This window comes from Saccostrea cucullata, unplaced genomic scaffold (genome assembly GCF_032062105.1).
Source record: "Saccostrea cucullata isolate Sc308-1 unplaced genomic scaffold, CSIRO_AGI_Scuc_v1 ctg178, whole genome shotgun sequence".
Taxonomy (NCBI): Eukaryota; Metazoa; Mollusca; class Bivalvia; order Ostreida; family Ostreidae; genus Saccostrea; species Saccostrea cuccullata.
Window position 1 is genome coordinate 401,003 of NW_026930908.1, and position 22,889 is coordinate 423,891.

Consider the following 22,889-nt stretch of genomic DNA (forward strand, 5'->3'; position numbering starts at 1 on the left):
CTGCATATCAAAGAAGCTGAAAGAGAAGAAATGTACTTGGTGGATCTAGAGGGACTTTGGTTTCATTTTTCTTCTTTTTGTGTGTGCGTTTTTATTAAAGTAAAACCATCTGTACTGACTCGTTGTAGATAACTTTAAACTTAAGTTTTATTTTTTATATGTAAATGCTACTTAAACGTCAAACTTCCACCAGACTTTGTTTGTACTAAACTGAGTGTGGAGACGCAGAGGACCAGCGCATGGGCATCGGAAGCAAATTGAAAGTGGGGAGCTAAACCAACAAAAAAGTTAAGCTCCAATTTTAAATGCATAATATGTCCATCTTTGCGAAACTCCAATTTTAAATGCATAATATGTCTATCTTTGCGAAAAAAGTGCGGGGTGTGGGTGTGCTAAGACTCACTCTTCCCCCTCTAGCCCCCCCCCTCCCCCCCCCCGGTTCCGACGCCTATGCGGGGGTAATTTGCTTATACATGTGATGCTAAACATGTATCATATACATGTATGAAGAAAATCATTCAATGTCGTAACAGATAAATATATAAGATATTTTAAAAACTGATCACGCATTTTCTAATTGCTTTATTAAAAGAATAATTAAATGGTTTGCGGCCGATATCAATGTTTCTTGTTAATTGATGATATCAAAGATGGTGGGAAGTGTAGCTTTTAGTCCATCCCAGATTCTAACTCTAGTTCTCATTCTCAAGGTTATGCTCCAAAAACAATCGAATTTTAGGCCGAGGCAGGCTACTGACAGATAAGTTTGTTACAGGGAATTCACCAACCTTGATTAAAGTCAATATTACTTAAATTTTATGGTCGCTGTTGATCTTTTCACAAATATAACCTATCATTGGATTCATTTTGACCGATGTGTTTTATTCTAATTTTTAGTCTTTTAATTTTGTTAATTTTTATTTCCTGAATTTGACAAAATATGGGATGTTCTGCCCACCTGATCAATATAATATTATGTAGGGCTCACTTTTTAGGGGACATCAGATTTCCAGGATTTTTGTTTTATGCCCTATTCATAGTTTTGTAGTTATTTATGAATGTGGATTTTAAGTAAAAAAGTATTGTCAAATTAAAGTTGTCATGCTTGAAGATAATTGAAGTCGAGTAGATCAAAATGTACATATATACACGGGATGATAGGTTTATTTCTATTATTCAGGAAAAGGGAAAAAATTGAAACCGAAATATAAATATAGAAATTCTAATAAATCCCGTAAAACAATTACCTAGTTCAAAAAATGTTCAAACTCTGAGGTGGGGTCAATATTCAACAGGGTCAATTTTCAACTTGTTGAGGTCATCGGGGGTAAGAAAAAAAAAATATCAACCTGTTGAAAAATGACCCCGGGTATAAAATCAACGGCTTTTGGTCTCAATTTTCAACGGAGAAAAAACACCCCTGGTTCAATATTCAACGTTGAAAAATGAACCCCGGGTCAATTTTCAACTGGGGTCAATATTCAACGTTACACCGGCATAACTATCGAAAGGTAAGTTGTAGAATGAAGAGTAATTAAAATTTGCCGATGCATATATTATACAAAGTAATCATTACTAATTATAATTGTAATAGTTGGTCTTTATTTTAAATAATAATAGAGATAAATGTGCCTTGGATATATATATTATACACGCAAAGTCAAAGAATTGTGGTTCCCCGCTTTCGGTGTCTTTGTGGGTGAGATGTCAAATATGAACGCCCTATCATGTCATTTAGAAATTATCACCAAAGTTGAATTTTAAAAAAAAAAGAGGTCAATCGTGAAGGCCAAGGTCAAAGAGTCAGAAATCATAGCATCCTCGGAAATATCTTGTCATAGGTAATGCACATGTCAAATATGAAAGCCCTATCTCTTCTCAATCAAAAGTTAAAAGGAACAAAATGCGTTTGTGAAACACTGATGACCCCGTATGGCAATAAAGAAAGATTAAACTTTTCTTAAATGCAAATTAAATATACTGGTACCCAAATTTTAAAAAGTAGGTCAAACTCCAAGGTCAAGGTAAAAGGATCAAAGTTCTTGGTATCCAATGAAAGGTCTTCTCACAAGAATTATTTATGTAAAGTATGAAATCCCTAGCCCTTACCATTCAAACGTTATGGCCAAGGTTAAAGTTTTTAAAAAGTAGGCCAAACTCCAAAGTCAAAGGGTGTAAATGCTTGATATCCAATGAAAGGACTCGTCACAAGGATTAAATATTTGGAGTATGAAAGTCCTAGTCCTAATCCTTCAAAAGTTATGGCAAAGGTAAAAGTTTTTGAAAAGTGGGCCAAACTCCAAGGTCAAAGTTCTTGTTATCCCATGAAAGGACGTCTCTCAAGGATTACAAATGTGAAGTATAAAAGCTCTAGCCCTTACTGTTTTTAATTTATGGCCAAGGTTAAAGTGTTTTCATAAGTACGAATTCTCCAAGGTCAAGGTCAAAGTTGTTGATATACAATGAAAGGTCTTGCCAAAGTCCTAGTATCTACCGTTCAAAAGTTATAGCCAAAGTAAAATTTTTCAATATTTGTGTAAAAGTGGATCAGACTCCAAGGTCAAGGTCAAACTTGGTGGTACCCAAAAAAAAGGCCTTGTCACAAGGAATACGCATGTGAAATATGAAAGTCATAGATCCAATAAATCAAAAATATGGGCAAGGTTAAAGTTTTTGTGACGGACGCGAAAGCGGGGGACGATAATTCATTCATTGTTGCTCCATCGAGAGCGCTAATATAACTAATATTTACAGGAACTATTTTTCCACTATTCGCAACCATTCCCAAAGACAATTTTCTTCCACATGCATATGGTAGTTCAACCCTCCAAAGATATCAGAGGAAACTCTTACACCAAATTATTATACCCCCGCTTGAAAAGAGGGAGGGTATATAGTTATCGGGATGTCCGTCCGTCTGATACGCTTTGGGGTACCCATCTCTTATCCGCAACTCCTCTCATACCACTGAGTGAAATTTGATGACACTTTGACAGAATCTTTATTACATAGTCCATTTATTCATAATTGGGTCTAGAAAATAGATTTTTTTAAAGATACCAACCCACCTACATAAAACCCAAAGTTTTTTATACAAGATTTTTTTAAGACTCCAGACAGGTGATACTAATTTGACTGAAACAAAGACATAATGTATAATGAAGAGCTGTTGATAAAAATAACTGTATTGATGTCCCTGATTTTTCTGAGTAAATATTGTTCCCGTATTTCTAAGTATTGCACTGATGTGTCACTGATTTTAATTGCATGGTTAAATAACGTTCAACAAAAAAGATATCTCACACTAAGATATTTACAATTCAAACACTTAAATTGCGCGTAGGTTATGGATGATTTGTCGGATACATTTGATTTTAAGATGTACTTTTAAATGTTTCATGGGATCGTTGGTGACAAGAAAAAATGTTAGGTATGTTTAAAAAGTATTATAATAATAACACTGGGATAAAAAAAAATTCCGATACAAGTGCCTGTGATACTTACTGTGATCATGATGTATAAATTGGTGAAGAGCTTTGAGACAAACAATTAACTTGATTAAACAATGATATCAACAAACTCATTTGAAGTCATATGATTTCATTTTTTTTTCTTTGGACGAAACAATTACATTTTCGGCAAAAGCAATCTATCATTAAGTCAAATGCTGACTGACGTTTTAAATACAAATTGCTAGTCCATTATTTACGCATTAAATTTTCTTTTTTTCCGATCATGACAAAGAGACCACGGTGGGTTCGACTGGTCGACAGGGGAAGTGTTCTCCTCCGTGGCACCTGATCCCACCTCTGATGGTTGAATGCTGTTCGCTATCTCCATATATTTAAGTAGACAGTGGCATTTGTATGTTATATTTTGTTGTTGATATCTATAGGATTATTGAAGATTTTGTAATATATAGATAATATAACTTTGGATCAACCCTTAAAATAGGTCTTATTGAACAATAAATATTGGTAAAAATTTAAAATCATGTTTTAAAATCATGTTATCTTAAAAATGTTAAATATACATCAGTTTTGATTGCTTTTGCTACGTGTTCATTGAGAACCTCCGCATTCTTGATTTTAGAAGTACTGTAGTACTGTAGTTCTTGATACCCAACAACTTAACATTGTAACGTAAAAAACTGGAACCTTTTCACAATTGATATGTACTTAATATGTTGAATAGATACTAGTCGCTTATCTTGTATGTCCATTACTTTGAAATTTTCGGTAACTTTAATCACGTGCTGTAACTTACTTCGGATATTTGGTTTTCCCGCATGGCGCAGTGGTTAGAGCGTTTGCCATAGAGAAGCATTACGTCGCGATTTTGAAACGCACTGCGGGACCTTGAGACCTTTTTTCAAATTAAACCGAATGAGTTCAACTGGTCGACAGGGGATGCTCACTCCTTCGTGGCACCTGAACCCACTTCTGAGTACTGTTCGCTATCCCCATATGTGCTAGCACGAAAACAATCCCCCCCTGCTCGAGGGCCTGATGTGTTTAGTACAGCTCTAAATTTGCAGTTTTCCATTAGCAAGTTGGGGTGTCTAATCATGAGTGAAAAATTCTAGAGAGGACCTTTAACAAACAAAACTATTAAATGAATATCAAATGCCTTCACATAATTATTAAGTAAATGGGTAACTTGATAATATGTCCAATGAGTCACTTGAAATTAATTTACTTACTTCCGAAATCCACCCCAGTTAAGTTTAGATTACATTACACTAAGTCTTGCTAATTATATAATGACATGTACCCTAGAGTTGCATCCCAACAATGTTAAAGATGTCACAGGTACATATTGCAAGTCAATTCTCTATAAATATTTCATGTACACTAAAGTACATCGTTACACTAAAGTGCATCGTTTGAAATAAACACTTTATATATAGTACATTATTTTGTTGCAATATACATCTACCCGGGTAAAACGATCACATGGGAATTGAAATACGTAAAATTATGCACATAATGAATTTTTTATGTTAAGTTTTATGGAAAGGATGCAAATATTCTATGTTTAGTTGTGAATTATTCTTCTTGAGTTAATTATGAATTTATATTATTGCCTAATTATTCCGTCTGATAACTCTTTATTGACGTCTAGTTAGTACTTAGTTACTTGGGCTGATATTTCGGCAGAAGCGCTGAAAAAGGAGCCTTTAATCAAGCATTTCAAGATTTAGCCGTTCTGCATCAATAACAAATTCAACAAAAGAAAAGAGCGATTATACTGGTATTTAAATCTATAAAACATCAATTTATTCACTGAAGTTCTTCATCTTAAAAAAATTTAATTTATTTATTAACTATTATACAATTATGGTAACAAACTAAACCCCATCTTATTAAAGAGTATGAAGAAGTCACTTGTGGTGGCCTTCAATTCTTGTTCGAGATATGTATGGAAATAGCTAGCATGTTTGTTATCAAATAAATATTCATTTAAACTCATTAAATTCGAAGTAAAACACATCTGAGTATGACATGTTTCATATTTGAATTTTAATTGAGGATGGACAACTAATTCTTCATTATCTTACGATGCATTGTACGTTTGATTAAGACACTTGTAAAACTGTGTTAAAACAAATTTTCTTAGTTCATTCAAATCTCAGGAACATCTCCTGTTTATGGTAAATTTGTTAACCGAGTAAGGCCAATGATAAATAAGTTTATGTTATAAAGGTACAATCAATTCGCAAATCTTATGGTCAATGCAATGACAAATAGACGAATATACCGGTACAACCTGTTGACTGATTTATATAAAAATTGTTAACCTATTTTTTCCTCCCTTTTTATCAGCTCTTGTCAATTACTCAGTAGTTACTCTGTTTATCGTGCAGATCAAGACAAAAGTCTCACGACCGCGAGATGTTTTCTCCGTCGGGGCACTTCATCCCATCTATAATGAAATATGGAGATATGAAAGAAGGAAGATTTCATGTTACGATTTATGTGAAGAACAATGGTTATTTTTTATGTCAGTCTTCTCGTTCATGTTCGCCCGCGTGGCGCAGTGGTTAGAGCGTCTGCTCTAGAGTCAAGAACTAAGGAGTTACTCCTTACGTCGCGGGTTCGAATCCCACTGTGGGACGTGGAGACCGGTCCTTCGGATGAGACCGTATAAACCGAGGTCCCGTGTCGCAGTAGGTGCTGATTCGAAAAAGATCCCTCCCTGCTCAATGGCTCTGAGTGCAGAGAATAGGACAAAATTTGCAGCTCTCCATCGGCAAGTGGTGGCGTCTCCATGTGAGTAAAAAATTCTCGAGAGGGACGTTAAACAATATACATTTTGTACAATCAATCTAGTTCATGTTCACGTTTTATGGTTTACAATGAATGGTAAACTGCTTGCTTTTTCTTTTCCTGATACTGGGTATATTGAAGGTACGTGTGATCACCCAAGAAATGCCAATATTTTGTCACTACGGAAGTGGTTTATAAGATAGACGGACGGACATCCCGATCACTATAATCCCTCTCACTTTTCAAGCGGGGTACCGTTGTATAATAAACGATATACAAACTAGAGGTACTGTGAGCACTGAGCTCACTAAATGATACACAGAGCAAGTTGTGGGTCCTTCGGATGCGACCTTGAAAAACTCTGTGTCACAGTATACGTTTGCAAGATATATAAAGACCCCTCACTGCTCAATGGCCCTGAGGCCTCGTTACATGTAAGGTCAACGTTTGAAGTCCTTCACTGGTATACGTCTCTAATATATGAGTGAAAAATTCTCAGTGAGACGCAAAACAATTAATATACATGTACAATCAAGTCAGATTGGCCGCCCGCGTGGCGCAGTGGTTATCAGCGCGTCTGCTCTAGAGTCAAGAAGAAAGAAGTTGATCCTTACGTCGCGCGAATCCCACGGTGGGACGTGCACTGCAGACCAGTTCTTCGGATGAAACCGTATAAACCGAGGTCCCGTCTCGCAGTAGGTGCTCCATGGCACGAAAAAGGTCCCTCTCTGCTCAATTGCCGAAAGTGCCGAGCAAGGACAAAATTTGCAGCTCTCCGCCGGCAATTGGTGGCATCTCCATATGGGGACAAAATTCTTAAGGAATCACTGTCTAGTTAGGAGGGTATGTCAGGGCATCAACAATAGTGGGAAACATGGGATAATTTAAATTTTAACTACTTAAATTATCCCATGTTTCCCACTCTTGTTGATGTCCCTGACATACTAGTACCCTCCTAACTAGACAGTGATTCCTTATATTTCCATTTCATTGTGAAATAAAATTGTAGATTTAGACTTTAAAAATGTAGATAAATAGATTTAAATCACATGATGACTTCCATGCCAATTTCAATAGTCATCGCCAACCGACGTCAAACACAAAGGCAGCCGCACGAGATTTACATGCATATTTGGCCTCCTTAGCGTCAGACACAGAGACAGCTAGATGCGCACGAGAATTACATGCGTATTAGGCCTCCTTAGCTCCCGACCTATCGACCTGCCTAATTTACATTCCGGCAGAATTATCTAGAAATAAACTACCCTTAACTTTCAAAGAGTTATCACAGAGAAAAAAAATTAGAAATGGAAATATTCGAGGGTAACTTTAAACAACATACAATCAATCAGTCAGATTGATGCGTACCAGGTTCAGTATTCAACGTTGGAAAATGAACCCGTTTCAATTTTCAACTCAGGTCAATACTCAACATAACATTGGTCCTATATAGTGCAATATATTTTCCCATTAGAGTGTATAGTATTTGGTATTTATGTCTCGAAAATGATTCGGTTCGCATTGTATACATTGTAAGTGGGAATTCACTGTATGTCATGTCTTACACGGAAAATGCAAAATAATTTCCTGTTGTATTCTAAATTCAATGTTTTAGTTTATCAAAACTAGTAAAGAAAGAGGATGTGAAATACATGTACACAGTCATTCTGTCACGAGTGTTTAAATTGTTAAGGGAAGAAGAAAATAAATTACTATTTTTTATTAAGAAAAAACACAATATTTTGTTCAATGTGATCAGTAAATGTTATATTGTGATCTTCCAGTTATGTTGTACATGCATACATTCAGATTTGTCTGTGTCTTTATTGATTTTGATAAGGTAAGTCAGGAATATTTCACAACTTATATCATATTATAAAGTTTATATTTATACTATAAACAATTCAGGCCTTGTGTTAAGCTCAACAAAATACCAAAATGTCAAACTCCGAGGCCAATTGATTAAAATGTTGTTACCCAAAGAAAGGACTTTTCTCAATGAATAATTATATACCTATGAATTATAAAAGTCTAAGTACTAGCCATTCCAAAGTTTTAGTTTTGTAATATGAATAAAACTCCAAAGACAGTGTCAAATTAAAGGCGCCTTGGAAATGTCCTTGACATAGGAAATACAAATGTGAAATATTTACGGTTAAAGTTTGGTAGATTCTTGGAAAAGTGGGTCAAACTCTAAGGTAAGGAGGTCAAATAAGTTGGTACCCAAAAGAAAGGTCTTGTAAAAAGAAATACACGTGTGAAATATGATATTCGTAGCTCCAGTTATGGGCAATGTCAAAGTTTTTGCGGAGAAACAGGTAAACAGACAGGACAGACGAACCTGTCAAACTTTATCAGAGGGATAGACCTATTTAACATGCATGGGACAAGGTTTTTTTTTTCATCGAAGACGTATTTTATCTTTTCAAGAATTAAATTCAAGTATTTCATAATCTCTTTTAACAAAGGATACAAAATTCAACAAAAATCTTTAGATTAATACTACAAGCAAAAATTCACGAATTAACATAAGAATTATGAACAAATTATTTCAATAAATTATTAAAAGTATACTGTATGGTGGCATATTTCTGCCCCCTGTGTGCAAGTTATTTTTCTATCAAATATGTCGACATGCAAGATAAATATGTTGACATGCAAGATAGTTATGTCAACATGCAACATAAATATGTCAACATGCAACATAAATATGTTGACATGCAAGAAAATTGCAATCAAATAAATATTATAAAAAATCTTCAAAAATCTCAAATATTGCCCACATGTGACATCCAACATGCTAGATGCTACTTATTTATGCTAACGTGCAAGATAAATATGTTAACATGCAACTTATTTATGTTGACATGCAACTTATTTATGCTGACATGCAACTTGACATGCAAGATTATGTTGACATGCAACTTAGTTATGTTGACATGCAACTTAGTTATGTTGACACGCAACTTAGTTATGTTGACATGCAACTTAGTTATGTTGACATGCAAGATGAATATGTTGACATGCAACTTATTTATGTAAACATGCAACTTAGTTATGCCGACATGCAACTTATAAGTTGCATGTCAACATATTTATCTCGCATGTCAACATAACCAAGTTGCATGTCGACATAAATAAGTTGCATGTCAACATAAATAAGTTGCATGTCAACATATTTATCTTGCATGTCAACATAACTAAGTTGCATGTCAGCATGAATAAGTTGCATGTCAACATAAATAAGTTGCATTTAGCATGTTGGATGTCACATGTGGGCAATATTTGAGATTTTTGAAGATTTTTTTTATAATTTTTATTTTATTGCAATTTTCTTGCATGTCAACATATTTATGTTGCATGTTGACATAGCTATGTTGCATGTTAACATATCTATCTTGCATGTCGACATATTTGATAGAAAAATAACTTGCACACAAGGGGCAGAAATATGCCACCATAATACTGTTAACAAATTCTAGCGTAACATCATGACATAAATCTGTCATGAATTTGAAACAAATGCTTTCTAACGTTTTATCCTGGATCAGAAAACTTTCATAGAATGACCGTAGGCATTTTTACCTGCTCTTTAGTTAGTTCGTTTATAATGTACATAATCAAAACATATTTTAAACTAAAGCTTTCATCAAGGAATAGAACGATTTTAATCTAAAAGACCCCAATCAATATATAATATATAAAAGTACTAGTTATTGTTAACGTGACCTACCTTTCAGAGACGTAGCAGCAGGGGGGGGGGGCAAGGGAGGCCTGCCCCCCCCCCCACTTTTTTTTCCAACATTACTTTTACTATTGGAAACGTTCATTGAAAGGCTGGTTGCCCCCCCCCCCCCCCGTCACTTTATAGTACACTAAGTTAATATCAAGGAAAATTTAGTATAGAAAGCAGGAAAATTGGTACCGAAGGAAGTTGACATTGAAAAAAAGTTTGCCACTCCCCCGAAATAGAATTTTCAAGTTTGTGCAATTCCCTTTTTTTTTGGCTTGTCAACTTTTTCAGGTAACTCCAAAAAAAATTCTCTGGCTGCCCCCCCCCCACACACTTTCAAAAACGAAGGTACGTGCCTGCTTTTGGCGGGCTCTCTAGCTGCAGATCTGTAGCTCTCCGAAAAAATATATATTGATGGGCTCTCTAAATGATACCCCCGCCTTCCATATGATAATAATGGCAAAGTCCGTGTTTTGCTGTGGGGGACCTGAAATAAGGGTCAGATCAAAAAGTAAAATATATAGGAGGTGCATAATGGCATTTTGTAATAAAGAATGTGTGAAAGTTTCATTAGTGGTATATAAGAGGAGTTGCGGATAAGAGATGAATACCCCAAAGCGTAACGGACGGACGTACAGCTAGACGGACGGACATCCCGAGCACTATTACCCTCCCACTTTTCAAGCGGGGGTATAATAAACGATATACAAACTAGAGGTACTGTGAGTACTGAGCTCACTAAATTACATGTATACCAAGAGCAAAACATGGACACGAGTGTTCGCGCTGTGATATTGAAGGGTACCCATCTCTTATCCTTAACTCCTCCTATACTAATGAATAAAATTTATTGATACTTTCACAGATTCTTTATAACATTCTACCATTGTGCGCCTCCGTCCTATATTTTACTTTTTTTAATCTGACATTTATTTCGGGTATCCCAGAGCAAAACATGGACTTTGCCATTATAAACACATTGGAGACAGGTTATCATTTAGTGGGCTCAGTGCTCACAGTACCTCTAGTTATCAGGTTTCATTCTTTCTTTGTCTTAGGACTTGAATCATTTATCTAGGAGACTGACTTTTTGTGTGAGAGGGACAGAATCAATAGTAATATGGAGATATAAATAGTTTGTTATCCTCACTGTCATGACAACTTATTAATTCGTCATGGTTCGCTTTAATCCAGGTAATGTGTAAACGTGTTATACTCTCAGATCTGTCCCAGACAGGGGATAATTGGCTCGATATGAGTTCAATATATTAAGGGTGTTTGCATATCACAGAAATATTGGGGAAATGCTATGTATAGTTAGAAAAATTTAAAATTATAAATAAGTCTGACATTCTTTGCCGTAAAGTAATCCACACACTCACGTTTTGAATGAGTAACGATAAATTTGATATTGAATGGTGATGCTTCAGTGACAGCACAGCCAAAAGAAACTACAAATACATTTTACTTTAACCCTCTTGATTTCACATCCTCCAATTAAGCTTATATAATTCTATTTTGCAACCATGCGCCATCCCGGCCTTTTTAACCAAAAGAAAAACACATGTACGTAGAAAACTTAAAAATATCTTTCTTCAAAAGGAATAGTTCTATCAGTTTAATTTCTCACATTAAACAGTTGAGAAATCAAAGTTTTATAGAGGTCCAGAAAGAAGATATTGCGTGATGCACTACACCCCGCCTCTGCCCGATAGAGAGAGAGAGAGAGAGAGAGAGAGAGAGAGATTCAAAAGAAATAGATGTCTGTCTTATTTTGAAAATTTGAAAGAAGGAAAAGTGGTAAGCTTTGCTCTATATGCATATTGTTTGCGGAGGCTCTAAGTGGCCATATTTCTATCAATTTTGACATGCAGTTATACAATGAATTTAACCTGAAGTCTTCCTCTGGGAAAAGATTTTTAAAAACCTGAGCTTCTAAAACCAACTCTAGTATCGTAAAATTTTATACATTTAGGAGAACCCTTGAGTACAGCGTTTATATAAATATATTGCCACTCCATTCTGTATTCATTTATATATGACCACTTAAGGGATCAACGTACGTAGCGAACTTCGGATGCGCAGGTTCCGGGAATGAGCCAAATCCCGGAAACCACCGAAATTGTAGCTTGAATTGTCATCATAGCGTATAGAGTTTTTTTATTGTGTGGGAATTAATTCATTCAACAAAAGGTATCATAAAGTTGGTTTTATTTTAGAATTTATCGGATGAGAGAAAGAGAGAGGGGGTACAGTTTAACACTGACAGCTTTTAAGAGTATAAGATATGAAAAAGAAGGGAAGGGTTTTTTTCATTTCTTGCGATAACATGAATTAATGGTCGTTGATACTGTATAAATTAATAAATTCGTCAATTTGATTGGATATATAAAGAGAAACTGGTATCATATTCTATGAATGATAATATAAAAGTATACTAGTATTCGTTTATAAGTGGTCTGACATGCAGTTTTCAACATGTATTTGTGTGTGTGATACAAACCTCGTTGACATGTTGAACAATAAATAAAAGCATCAATGATTGGGAAGGTTGCCAGTATTAACACAGCTGGTCCCTGAAATCTGATTTTTATCCACGTATTTCAATTATCACGTGTGTGACAGTTCAAGTCCGGGTGTTTGTTAAAGAACTTTAAATAATAGGGAAGTTTAGTCAGTCTGTCTCAACAAATAAAGAATTCGGGTAAAAAGAATCAACAGGTCTCCCTAACTTCAGATTTTTATTGAAAATTAAAGCAGCACACTCCAAAAATTTGCTACATAGACATAAAATATAACAAAAAGAACTTTAACCGCAGGGAAATTGTGGAATTCCGTTCAGTAGTTTCCGGTTTCTAAGAGTACTAATTAATAATTAATGTTGCTGTTTATTGGTCTGTTAATTAGCCAGGGGTGGTATCGTGTATTAACCTGTTGAAGTCCGCATTGTTATCGATAGCATCTCCATTTAAATCGGGAATATGTATTAGCATACCTGCTGGGACTAACAAAAACGCAGTATATTTTTAAATCTCCATCCTGGATATTTGTTTTGAACTGTGTCTGATCTTGTGGAGATTGCGGGGATAATTTTGTGGAAAGGTGAGGTTTTAAAATGATGTGTATATATTAGGGATTTTCATATCTTTACTAGCCAGCAATTTTCTGTCCTATCTGAATTCCGCAATGAAACAAAAATCTTGTATTTTCAAAAGACTTTGATCACAAGGCTGGAGTTTTGTGTGTATTCTTGGGAAAGTTTTACGAACAAACTAACGCTACATTTAATTCTGCTTGATTTTGTAAAGGGATTAGAAAGATATTTTTCTGCTTAAACAGAATTATAAATTTGGCAAAATTCTACAATTTGCTAAATTTGTTGGTCTTAGTCGTAGGTTCTTTTTGTAAAAAGGGCCCCTACAAACTAAGACACCTTGTTTAAGAATTATTATTTTTAAAAAAAATACGGAGTAGAATCCCAACACAGTGAATTATTTTTCTCCTGATTCCATAATCTAAAAAAAAATTATCTTCTAGTATTTTAAGGTAAAATTTCATGCGTTTTAGTTTTTTGTTTTTGTTTGTTTATTTTCTACCCTTAGAAATCGTGTAAAATTGTATACATTTAAATGATTTGTTTCGGACATGCAGTGACGTGATTAAAGGTGTGTGCTTTTCCATATTATCCTGCATGAAGTAACTCTTAGTGATATGATTAATCTCCCTTTACTGACTAATATGTGGCCCGTGAAGTAGAGGATTTTGTTTTGTAATGTTATGTACATGTACTTCTGTGTAAAAGGAAAAATAAAGTCACACTATTTCACCAGGAAGTATAATACGCGTATTTCGAATCGGAAGCTATCAGTTTTTAGACTTTAAAATTCTTTAAAAATCTTCTTCTCATGAATAACAAAGCCATAATTGATCATATTTATTTGGAAGCATCCTCAGGTAGTGTAGATTCAATTTTGTTCAAATCATGACCCCCAGGGGTAGGGCGGGGCAACAATGGCCGACCAAAGTTTTACATAGAAATATATAGGAAAATTCTTTAAAAATCTTCTTCTCAAGAATAACAAAGCCATTATAATTGATCATATTTATATGGAAGCATCCTCAGGTGGTGTAGATTCAAGTTTGTTCAAATCATGACCCTCGAGGGTAGGGCAGGGCCACAATGGCCGACCAAAGTTTTACATAGAAATATATAGGAAAATACTTTTAAAATCTTCTTCTCAAGAATAACAAAGCCATAATTGATCATATTTATATGGAAGCATCCTCAGGTGGTGTAAATTCAAGTTTGTTCAAATCATGACCCCCGGGGGTAGGGCAGGGCCACAATGGCCGACCAAAGTTTTACATAGGAATATATAGGAACATTCTTTTAAAATCTTCTTCTCAAGAATAACCAAGCCATGATTCATCATATTTATATGGAAGCAGCGTTAGGTAGTGTAGATTCAAGTTTGTTCAAATCATGACCCCCGGGGGTAGGGCGGTGCCACAATGGCCGACCAAAGTTTTACATAGAAATATGTAAGAAATTTCTTTAAAGATCATCTTCTCAAGAATAGCAAAGCCGTGATTGTGCATAGGACTACTTTTGGATTTAAACTATTCAATAATAAACCAATTTCTACTTTTTCCTAGGCACAGTGCTCAGGTGAGCGATGTGGCCCATGGGCCTCTTCTTAAAGCTAAGTTTGGTTTTATACGATATTCATGCAACGTGATACATGTATTCATACACAACAAATACTATTTACGAATTTAATGTATAAGTTTGTAGCTCATCTACTGATACATGTATGCACAGACACATTGACTCGTTTTTGAACGCAGAAGTGTGTGTGGGGGGGGGGGGGCTCCAAAACCTAACCGTAATTGATTGGAAAGAAAAAAAACGACATGTAGAATTAAACATTTACAAAAAAGCACACTGTCAAAAGTCTTTACTTTCTATACTTTTCAAGCTATTGGGGTAAAAAAAAATTAAAATACAAAAACGTGGAAAAACGTGGAAGTTATGAACCCCAATGAAACAAAATTTATTTCAAAGAAGGGCGGATCGGCCTTTCTTCATACTAAATTATTCATCAGAATACCCCCGTCCCTCTGTTTCTGGGTCTGATTTAAACCTGTTCCATTTTGTAAATTTTAATTTTAATTTACTAGTAAGTGGAAGGTGAGGTAAATTCAAAATTTACAACATTATAACTACATCTCGTCGAAACAAACCCACCCAATTTCTTTTATGTATACTATATATTTTATTGAATTAATTTATGTTTTGTTCAGACACCATTAATTGTATGTAATTGTTCATGTACGAATCCTTTTTCTTTCTTTTTTTTTTCGTTTTTCTTTTTTTTTCTTTTTGGTCTTTTGGGAATTACTGGCCTGTCGAGGAAACTATTGATTGCATAAGAATATTTATATTTGTATTGTAAAATACAAAACAAAGCCACCAACTCCATTCCAGAGTTACACGAATCAATTAACAAATTTTCAATTCAATTCTTTATTTCCTTAATTATACCATATGGCACATATCAGACAATTAATATAAACAGAATATATATATATTCAAATCTTTCAGTTATATAATAAATATTTACATACATATTATAAGCTACAAACATTTTAGTAGATTTATTCTTCGTTGTGAAGCGCTGAACAAAAATCTTCCCAATTTAGACATTTCATTGATATTTTGAACACTGAGATCTTGAAATACGGAACATTATAATATAAAATGGAATACGTCTACTACATCATTCAAGTCGCATAATAAACATATTCTGTTATTTACTGCTGCATTCTCACGAAGTATTGTATAAATTGATTTTAGTAAAGGAGGGAGGTGGTCGAAGGCCGCTACTTACAAAAAAAAATCACAAGGAGTAGAGGTTGGAGGGGGAATCGACCTTGTAGTAAAGTTTCCACTCTAAATTAAATGCAAAACCGTCCCAAAACCTTTGAGTGGCCCAGTTATTCCACACCTCCCCTTTCCCTGGTACTACTAGTATGTTTTCTAGGTACCATGTTTTCTCAGAATTGTTCATAATCGCAAAACAAACGTCATTATAACAATTGTTTGAAACAGGGTATTTAAAAATATTAGCATGTTGACATGATGAAGAGCTTTAATTATTGTGGCGACATGGAAAAATTCCAAGGGTTGTTAAAAAGATGGTTGTGGAAACAGATACACCTCTCTAGATCTGCGTCAAAACAAATTTACAAATTTGTGTATCAGTTTACTTTTCGACCATGGTCACAAGCATACAAGAAGAATACAAACACTGCGAAAATTGGCAAGATTTTTGCAAATTTATTCGGACAAACAATCTTGGCATTGCACAAGCTTCGACCTTTATTTGTTAAATCCTAGACCTATATTTAGGCTATATATGCGCATCGTTGCAAACCACGGCCAAAATGTACGCTCCTCTCCCATCTGGAGAGCTATATGCGGACTCCGGACCGTGGATATGCGCTTCTGAGCAACTTTTTTTCTATAACCAGTTGGCTTTGAATCTCCGATTTTTCATTCAAATACACTTCAAGAGTAATTCATCTCAACTACTTTTAGGAAATAATTATTGGCTTATTGTCTATATCTTAACATTATATATCAGTATGTGAACATGCATAATGATCATGTTTCGCGCATCATAACCGGGAATTCATTGATGGCAAGCGGTATATCTAGTCTTCCCGACTCCCGACGCCCGACTCCCGACGGTCCCGGATTTGGGATTTTTAGCGATTTCTTTTTTACCGGTGCACAGAATTGAATCAAACTTCCCAGGCACATTTTCTAGGCTTACATGAATACATTAATGCATAAAAACTTAAGGAAAATTGTCTTTTTATTACTGAATCAGCAGTATCACCTGCCAAAAAGCGGTAAATCTAGTACTCTAGTACTCTGTTGTAAATGTTAAAACCAAAAACGGACACCGATGTTTTCGTATAATCGCGATTAAAACAACAAAATGAAGTATAATTTTTTTAACAAATAACTGGAAAACCTCATTTACGTGCCAGATAATTTGTACACACTAAAACTAACATATTTTCTTTTTTAAATTAAAATTTAGTTATGCTCATTTATTATCGATACTTGTATAGCGATGAGCGGAGACGTGAGGTTTCGTAGATCATAATCAAGATAATATTGATATTATTTGGGAAGGTATTTCTTCTTTAAATAAGATAGAATTGGTATTTCAGTTAAATTGGATGTGTTAAAAAAATATGAAAAGTTTTTAAAGTCGGGTTCCTTAAGAATTTCAATCATAGATTTTTTTTTACATGTTAATGAAGAAGATAATGACTTATTATAAAAGCTTTATTAAAGTAGTGTTAGCTTGGGTAAAATAATTAATTTCCTAATCACCTAGCTGATACGGTGAAAACGAAGAGATATTCTGTCAAATTAAAAAAAGGTAATTAAGTATGGTAAACTGCTGCTAAATCAAAGCTATTAACCATGTTAATATAATTCTAAAACTTGTAACTGGGAACAAACCATTGTCCTTAAAATATTAATTACCGGTAATCTGATCATGTTTTTGTCATTGTGTAGGTTTTCCTACGATAAGTACAATTTAGAGTAAATTGAAAATCAATCAACAAAAAGTAAATTCAATAAAAAAAAATAAATAAATAAATAAAAGGGGGGGCTCCGAGGTACGAAGAGCCTGTGAACATAATGTGACAATGAGTTCTATACACGGAAAAAAAGAAAATATGTGGGTGTTTTTAGGGCAAGTAATTTATCTGGCATATAAATGAGGCTTTCCGCTTATTTGTTGAAAAATTATACTTCATTTTCTTGTTTTTAATCGCGATTCTACGAAAACTTCGGTGTCCGTTTTTGGTTTTAACACTTATAACAGAGTACTAGATTCAAACTCCATACAGTGTCGATTCTCCGGGACTACTTTCCCTACGAATAACGCCACATGATATGGAGTTGTAGCGTAACGTAATACTGAGCTGTTTGTAGCTTGTACTAGATTTACCGCTTTTTGGCAGGTGAAACATCTGGTTCAGTCAAAAATACATAAATTTGTAAAAGTTTTTACGTACTCATGAATTCATTTAAACCTAGTAAACATGTCTGAAAAGTTTGAATAGTTTCTATGCACCTTGAAACGAGAAATCGCATAAAAATCAAAATCCGGGACCGTCGGGAGTCGGGAAGACTAGATATACCGCTTGCCTTCATTGATTGGCTTTCTCTTTTATCAAGCGCATAAGAGTTCCTGTGTGTTGGGAAGACGCGGGAGAAAATGAATAGGTGTATTGACATTCATTAATTTCTAGCACAGGAGTTCGCAATTTTATCAATGAAGTCAATAGAAATCACTCGATTGACCAACCCATGAGCTATACGTTAGCATAGCGGACCAAGCCATGACTGGCGTGAGCGAACCTGTACAGCGAACGAATAGCTCATGGCTTGGTCAATCGAGTGTTTTCTATTGACCATGTTGACTTTATTGATTTCTAATTGTAGAAAAGCTTTTAAGATAGATTTAATTAATATTTTATTTAATTATAAGCATAAAGTGCATTTAAATATAAGGGATATTATAGAATGAGTTATTTTTAATGTATGGTACGATTTTTAAAATGTCGTCTGTTTCAAACAGTGTTTGGCGTATAATTAAAATTTTATTAATTTATCATTATGATAATACATTTAAACTTATTTGTACAAGGTCTGTTGGGATGAAAATGATAAATGTTTATTATTATTTTTTTTGTATCAAGTATAATCGTTGGTCAATACACAAACGTACTAGACATATCAGAGACGAAGCATCCGATTTAAAAGGGGGAGCCAGAGAAAAAATGTTTAAAAGTGAAGCCTCTGAAATTCCCCAAAATTAATACGATTAAGGCTTTAGATTAAAGTTTAAACATCTGCAATACAATTGGTAGGCAAGTCTGTTTTATTTATCATGTTTATGAAAAAAAAAAAATTTGATCAGTCATTATAACAAAAGACTGGATAACTAAGACTGAACTTATTTAGTAAGAGAATTGAAACAATTTTAATTGATAACCATCATTCATCCCTCCACCCACAGTTATTTAATTTTTAAAAATTCTTCTATCATGTGTTTATGATGTTTATGGGAAAAAATGAGTTTTGAAAAATTGATTCATGTCAAATTTTGGGGGGATTTCCTTTTGTCACGTTTTGACATTGAATATCAGTATTTAAAAAGTAGTAATTTGATAATAATGAAAATTTTACAATAAATATGTGTTTTAGCAGTGATGGCAGTGAAAAACATCTCTCTAGATTTTTTTTAAATGGGTGTGTTCTTATTTTAAAAGCAGATTTTTTAAAGGTCACCTTAGTGAATCACTCATGTGTACACTACAGCATGTTGATACCTTGAAATTTTCTTACTTTTCTGCTTTCTTGGAATTGCAATGTTCACAATTTAATAGCTAGGTAAGTGTTCATCAAATATATAAAAGACAATTATAACATTTGCAATATGACGTGGATATCATTAACGGGTAGTAAATATAGTTAATATTAATTATCCTAAGAAGAATATCATTGTGTATCTGCAGTAGTGTACAATAAGCTATTGAATTTTCTTCCTGAGTCACGCAAACACATGCCTCCACACTCCCATTTTTGTTATGTCAGAGTAACATGAGGAATTCTAATTGATTTTATGAATAATTAGACTGCTCACACCTATATTAATTCATGCAATTCATAAAAATAATTAATAGCAAATGATATCAGTCATTCTATCATTAAATGAATTAATTATCTATGTATAATTTTTATATATTTGATTAATTTTAATGTCCTAAAGGTGGATTCTAGCTGAACTTGTTTTTACAATGGGTGGCACTGTAGCTCTCCGGTCTGTCAATATATTTTTTTTTCGGAGAGCTACAGATCTGCTGCTAGTTTTATTTATGATAAAAATTTAAGAAACACAATTTTCAGTAATTTATTTGTAGAAATGTTATCAATGCTGAAAACTGACACTTTAATTCAGAGAGTTAATACTTAGATACCCATATTAACATTAATCAATAAAATAAAAGTGTTACTAAAGAATAATTTTTTAAGATAGCTGTTTGATCCCCCCCACCACCCACTTCCAAAAAAACATGGAAGTTAAAGAATTGAACCCACAGACCCAAAAATGTTTTGAAGAGTTCCTTTTCCTTGTATCAAATTGATAGTTTCATCTCCCTCCCCTAAGAATAAAAGATTACAACTCACACTAACAGATTTATTGTGTATTATGTTGATTTATTTGTACAGAACAAACTTGGACTTGGATTAACTGGAGTAAATTTGTTCATGTGCATACAAAATTAGATGGCTCTTTGACATGTACGTCATTTTCAACTTAATCCCATGATACATTTCCCAGTTCTGTTGACGATTGGGTATTTCTCACAGATTTTTTTTTTACTCGTCCCTGCGGCAAAGTGTAATTGATTTTAAATTAACAGTTACATCATATCTGCTTTGTGCTAAGGTAAAATGCAGACTGCAAGGAAGATGTTGTGATTACCTGTCTATTGATTTTTTGTTACTTTAAGGTGAACCAAAGTATTGTTGTTCATTCCTGAAACTACTCACTCAAGGCAGAGGACTGGAGCCACAAAATGTGACAGAGACAAGATTTACCTTTATACAGGTGTTATAATTACAATGGGTAGTGAGATGAAGTGTTGTGTGGGGGTAGTGCTCCTCCTGACTTGTTTTAGTGGAGGGTTCAGTGCAGATCCAGTGTTAACACCTGAGATAGTGACAGATTCGGGGGGAAATTCAGCCAACGCCAATAGCTCCATTACGTGGGGACCATTACCCACCTATGATTCTTACACAGCGGGGAGCATTACATATGATGCATCAGGACTTACACCTCTGTACAATTTTGCCAAGGCATTTATCAATGGGGCAGTTTTTCCTTATGGAATTCCATGGGGTATGTATACATATGAAAAACGTGCAATACCATTTCATAAAATTTCACTGTCAATATCAAAATCATTATTGTTGTACAGTATTGTAGCACTATATATTGTTGAGTACTTTATACTTTTGTCATGTTTGTTAAGTACTTGTACTTATATCAGTATTGTAGTATTTTTGTTGAATATGTTAAAACATTTCTTGAAATAATATATATATCTGATATTTTTAGTAAGTCACCTTTACATGTATTATGTGCTATAGACTATAATCTTTGTCTAAAATATTTGTTTATCATTATTGCAGATTTGATGGAGAAAGCAATAAATGGGACACTTATAAGTGATGTTACAACAAATTATATGTCAGTAAGTACCACAAACTTCCGTCAGAAAAACTCTTTGGTATATGTTGCTAACTCTCATATTCTACTTACTTGATTAAGCCTCATTTTTGCAATTTGAGATCTTCACTTTTCATTTTGCCAATAAAATGACTTGTTAGATGGTAACCCTTGTTAAGATAAAAAAGAACATCATCTTCAACATTTTCAATGCTAATGTTTGAAAATAAGCAATATTATCTTACAAGCATTTATAAGCCCTACTCGGACCTAACTTGTAAGATTTAAATATAGACCATGCTTTGCCTAGTGATGATGTATCTGACTTACATATTTTGGATAAGTACTGTTGTGAGATTTTTAGAGCTAGTTTATACCCCAGGTGACCTTATACAGCATACCCAGGCAATCTTGTGTGTATCTAATGTAAGCATTAATCAATACTTCAGGTGCTGCACAAATACTTCTTAGTATTTTTTTGGCTGGAGAAGGATGTACAGTAAAACTCTTTAATACCAACACAAATATTGCAAATATACAGATATCATGGATATAGTGAAGTTATCTTGGATCGCCAGCTATATAAATTTAACGAATTCCATTTACGAATATACTGTAAACCAACTTTTATTCGCTTGCGACAAATATTTGCAAGTTTTGCGACCTACTTTAAGTCGCAAATACAGACCTGTTTACTCTTATGATTTTGCCATATTTTGTACGGATTTTTAGTTTAAAATATGTCTCACATTTCACTAACATGAAAATACAAAAGTCAGAAGTACGTTGGTTTGGAATTAAGCAGTTAGTTTTTGTTATGATCTGTCTTAGTTTAACACTTTTTAATCGCTAAAAAAGAGAAAGATTTCAAACATATAAATGATGTTGGGTTGCCAAAATGCTGTGGTATTATAGAAATTGACAAAGACCATGTTGTTAAACCATATTTTTGTAATCAGAAAAGCAGTTGTTATCTTTAAATACCGGTATATGTCATATTGATGGAAAGTGAAATCTTACTGGCAAATGCAAATCCTCATGGACAAATCTAGTCAAAAATACTGAGAGACAACGGTATGGGTAAACAGGTCTGGGAATATTAATGGCCACAAACCATTTATTTTGCTTTGTTTTTGTAGAAAATGTTTCCTTATTCGTGAAAATTAATCGCTATGGATTCATTTCAAACTGACGAATCGCGAATAATAGATGACGTGAATAATAGTTGGTTTACAGTTACAAATTACAAATATAGCAAACTGATTTCATAGGTCCCAGTGACTTTTTTATAGCAAGGTTTTACTGTTTATCGTGCAACTTTACAATGCCAAAAAATTTATACAGAATATTTAGGTTACAAATCACTTTTATTATTTGAAATATCTGAGGCAATGACATTGCCTGAAGAATGAAGATAGAGCTTATTTTGGGATACAATATAAATGTAAAATACCAACTAAATTTGAAAATGAAGAAATTCTGTAAATTTCCTGACGTAGATTTTATGATGAGTGGGCCAGAATTGGGCAACATTAGCCAACAGTTGAATTTTTTTAA

At 34.0% G+C, this 22,889-nt stretch overlaps 1 protein-coding gene across 1 annotated transcript in view; it reads left to right on the forward strand.

The window, feature by feature from the left end:
• Nucleotides 1-8,041: 8,041 nt before the first annotated feature.
• The window catches only part of LOC134230534 (prominin-1-like), a gene marked incomplete at its 3' end in the record, with an annotated part of 33,165 nt that continues 18,317 nt past the window's right edge, over nucleotides 8,042-22,889 (forward strand). Inside the window, exons 1-3 of the mRNA XM_062712365.1 lie at nucleotides 8,042-8,109; nucleotides 20,614-21,002; nucleotides 21,296-21,357. Of these exons, the coding sequence (XP_062568349.1) occupies nucleotides 20,726-21,002; nucleotides 21,296-21,357 (339 nt within the window). The remainder of the gene's footprint in view (nucleotides 8,110-20,613; nucleotides 21,003-21,295; nucleotides 21,358-22,889) is intronic.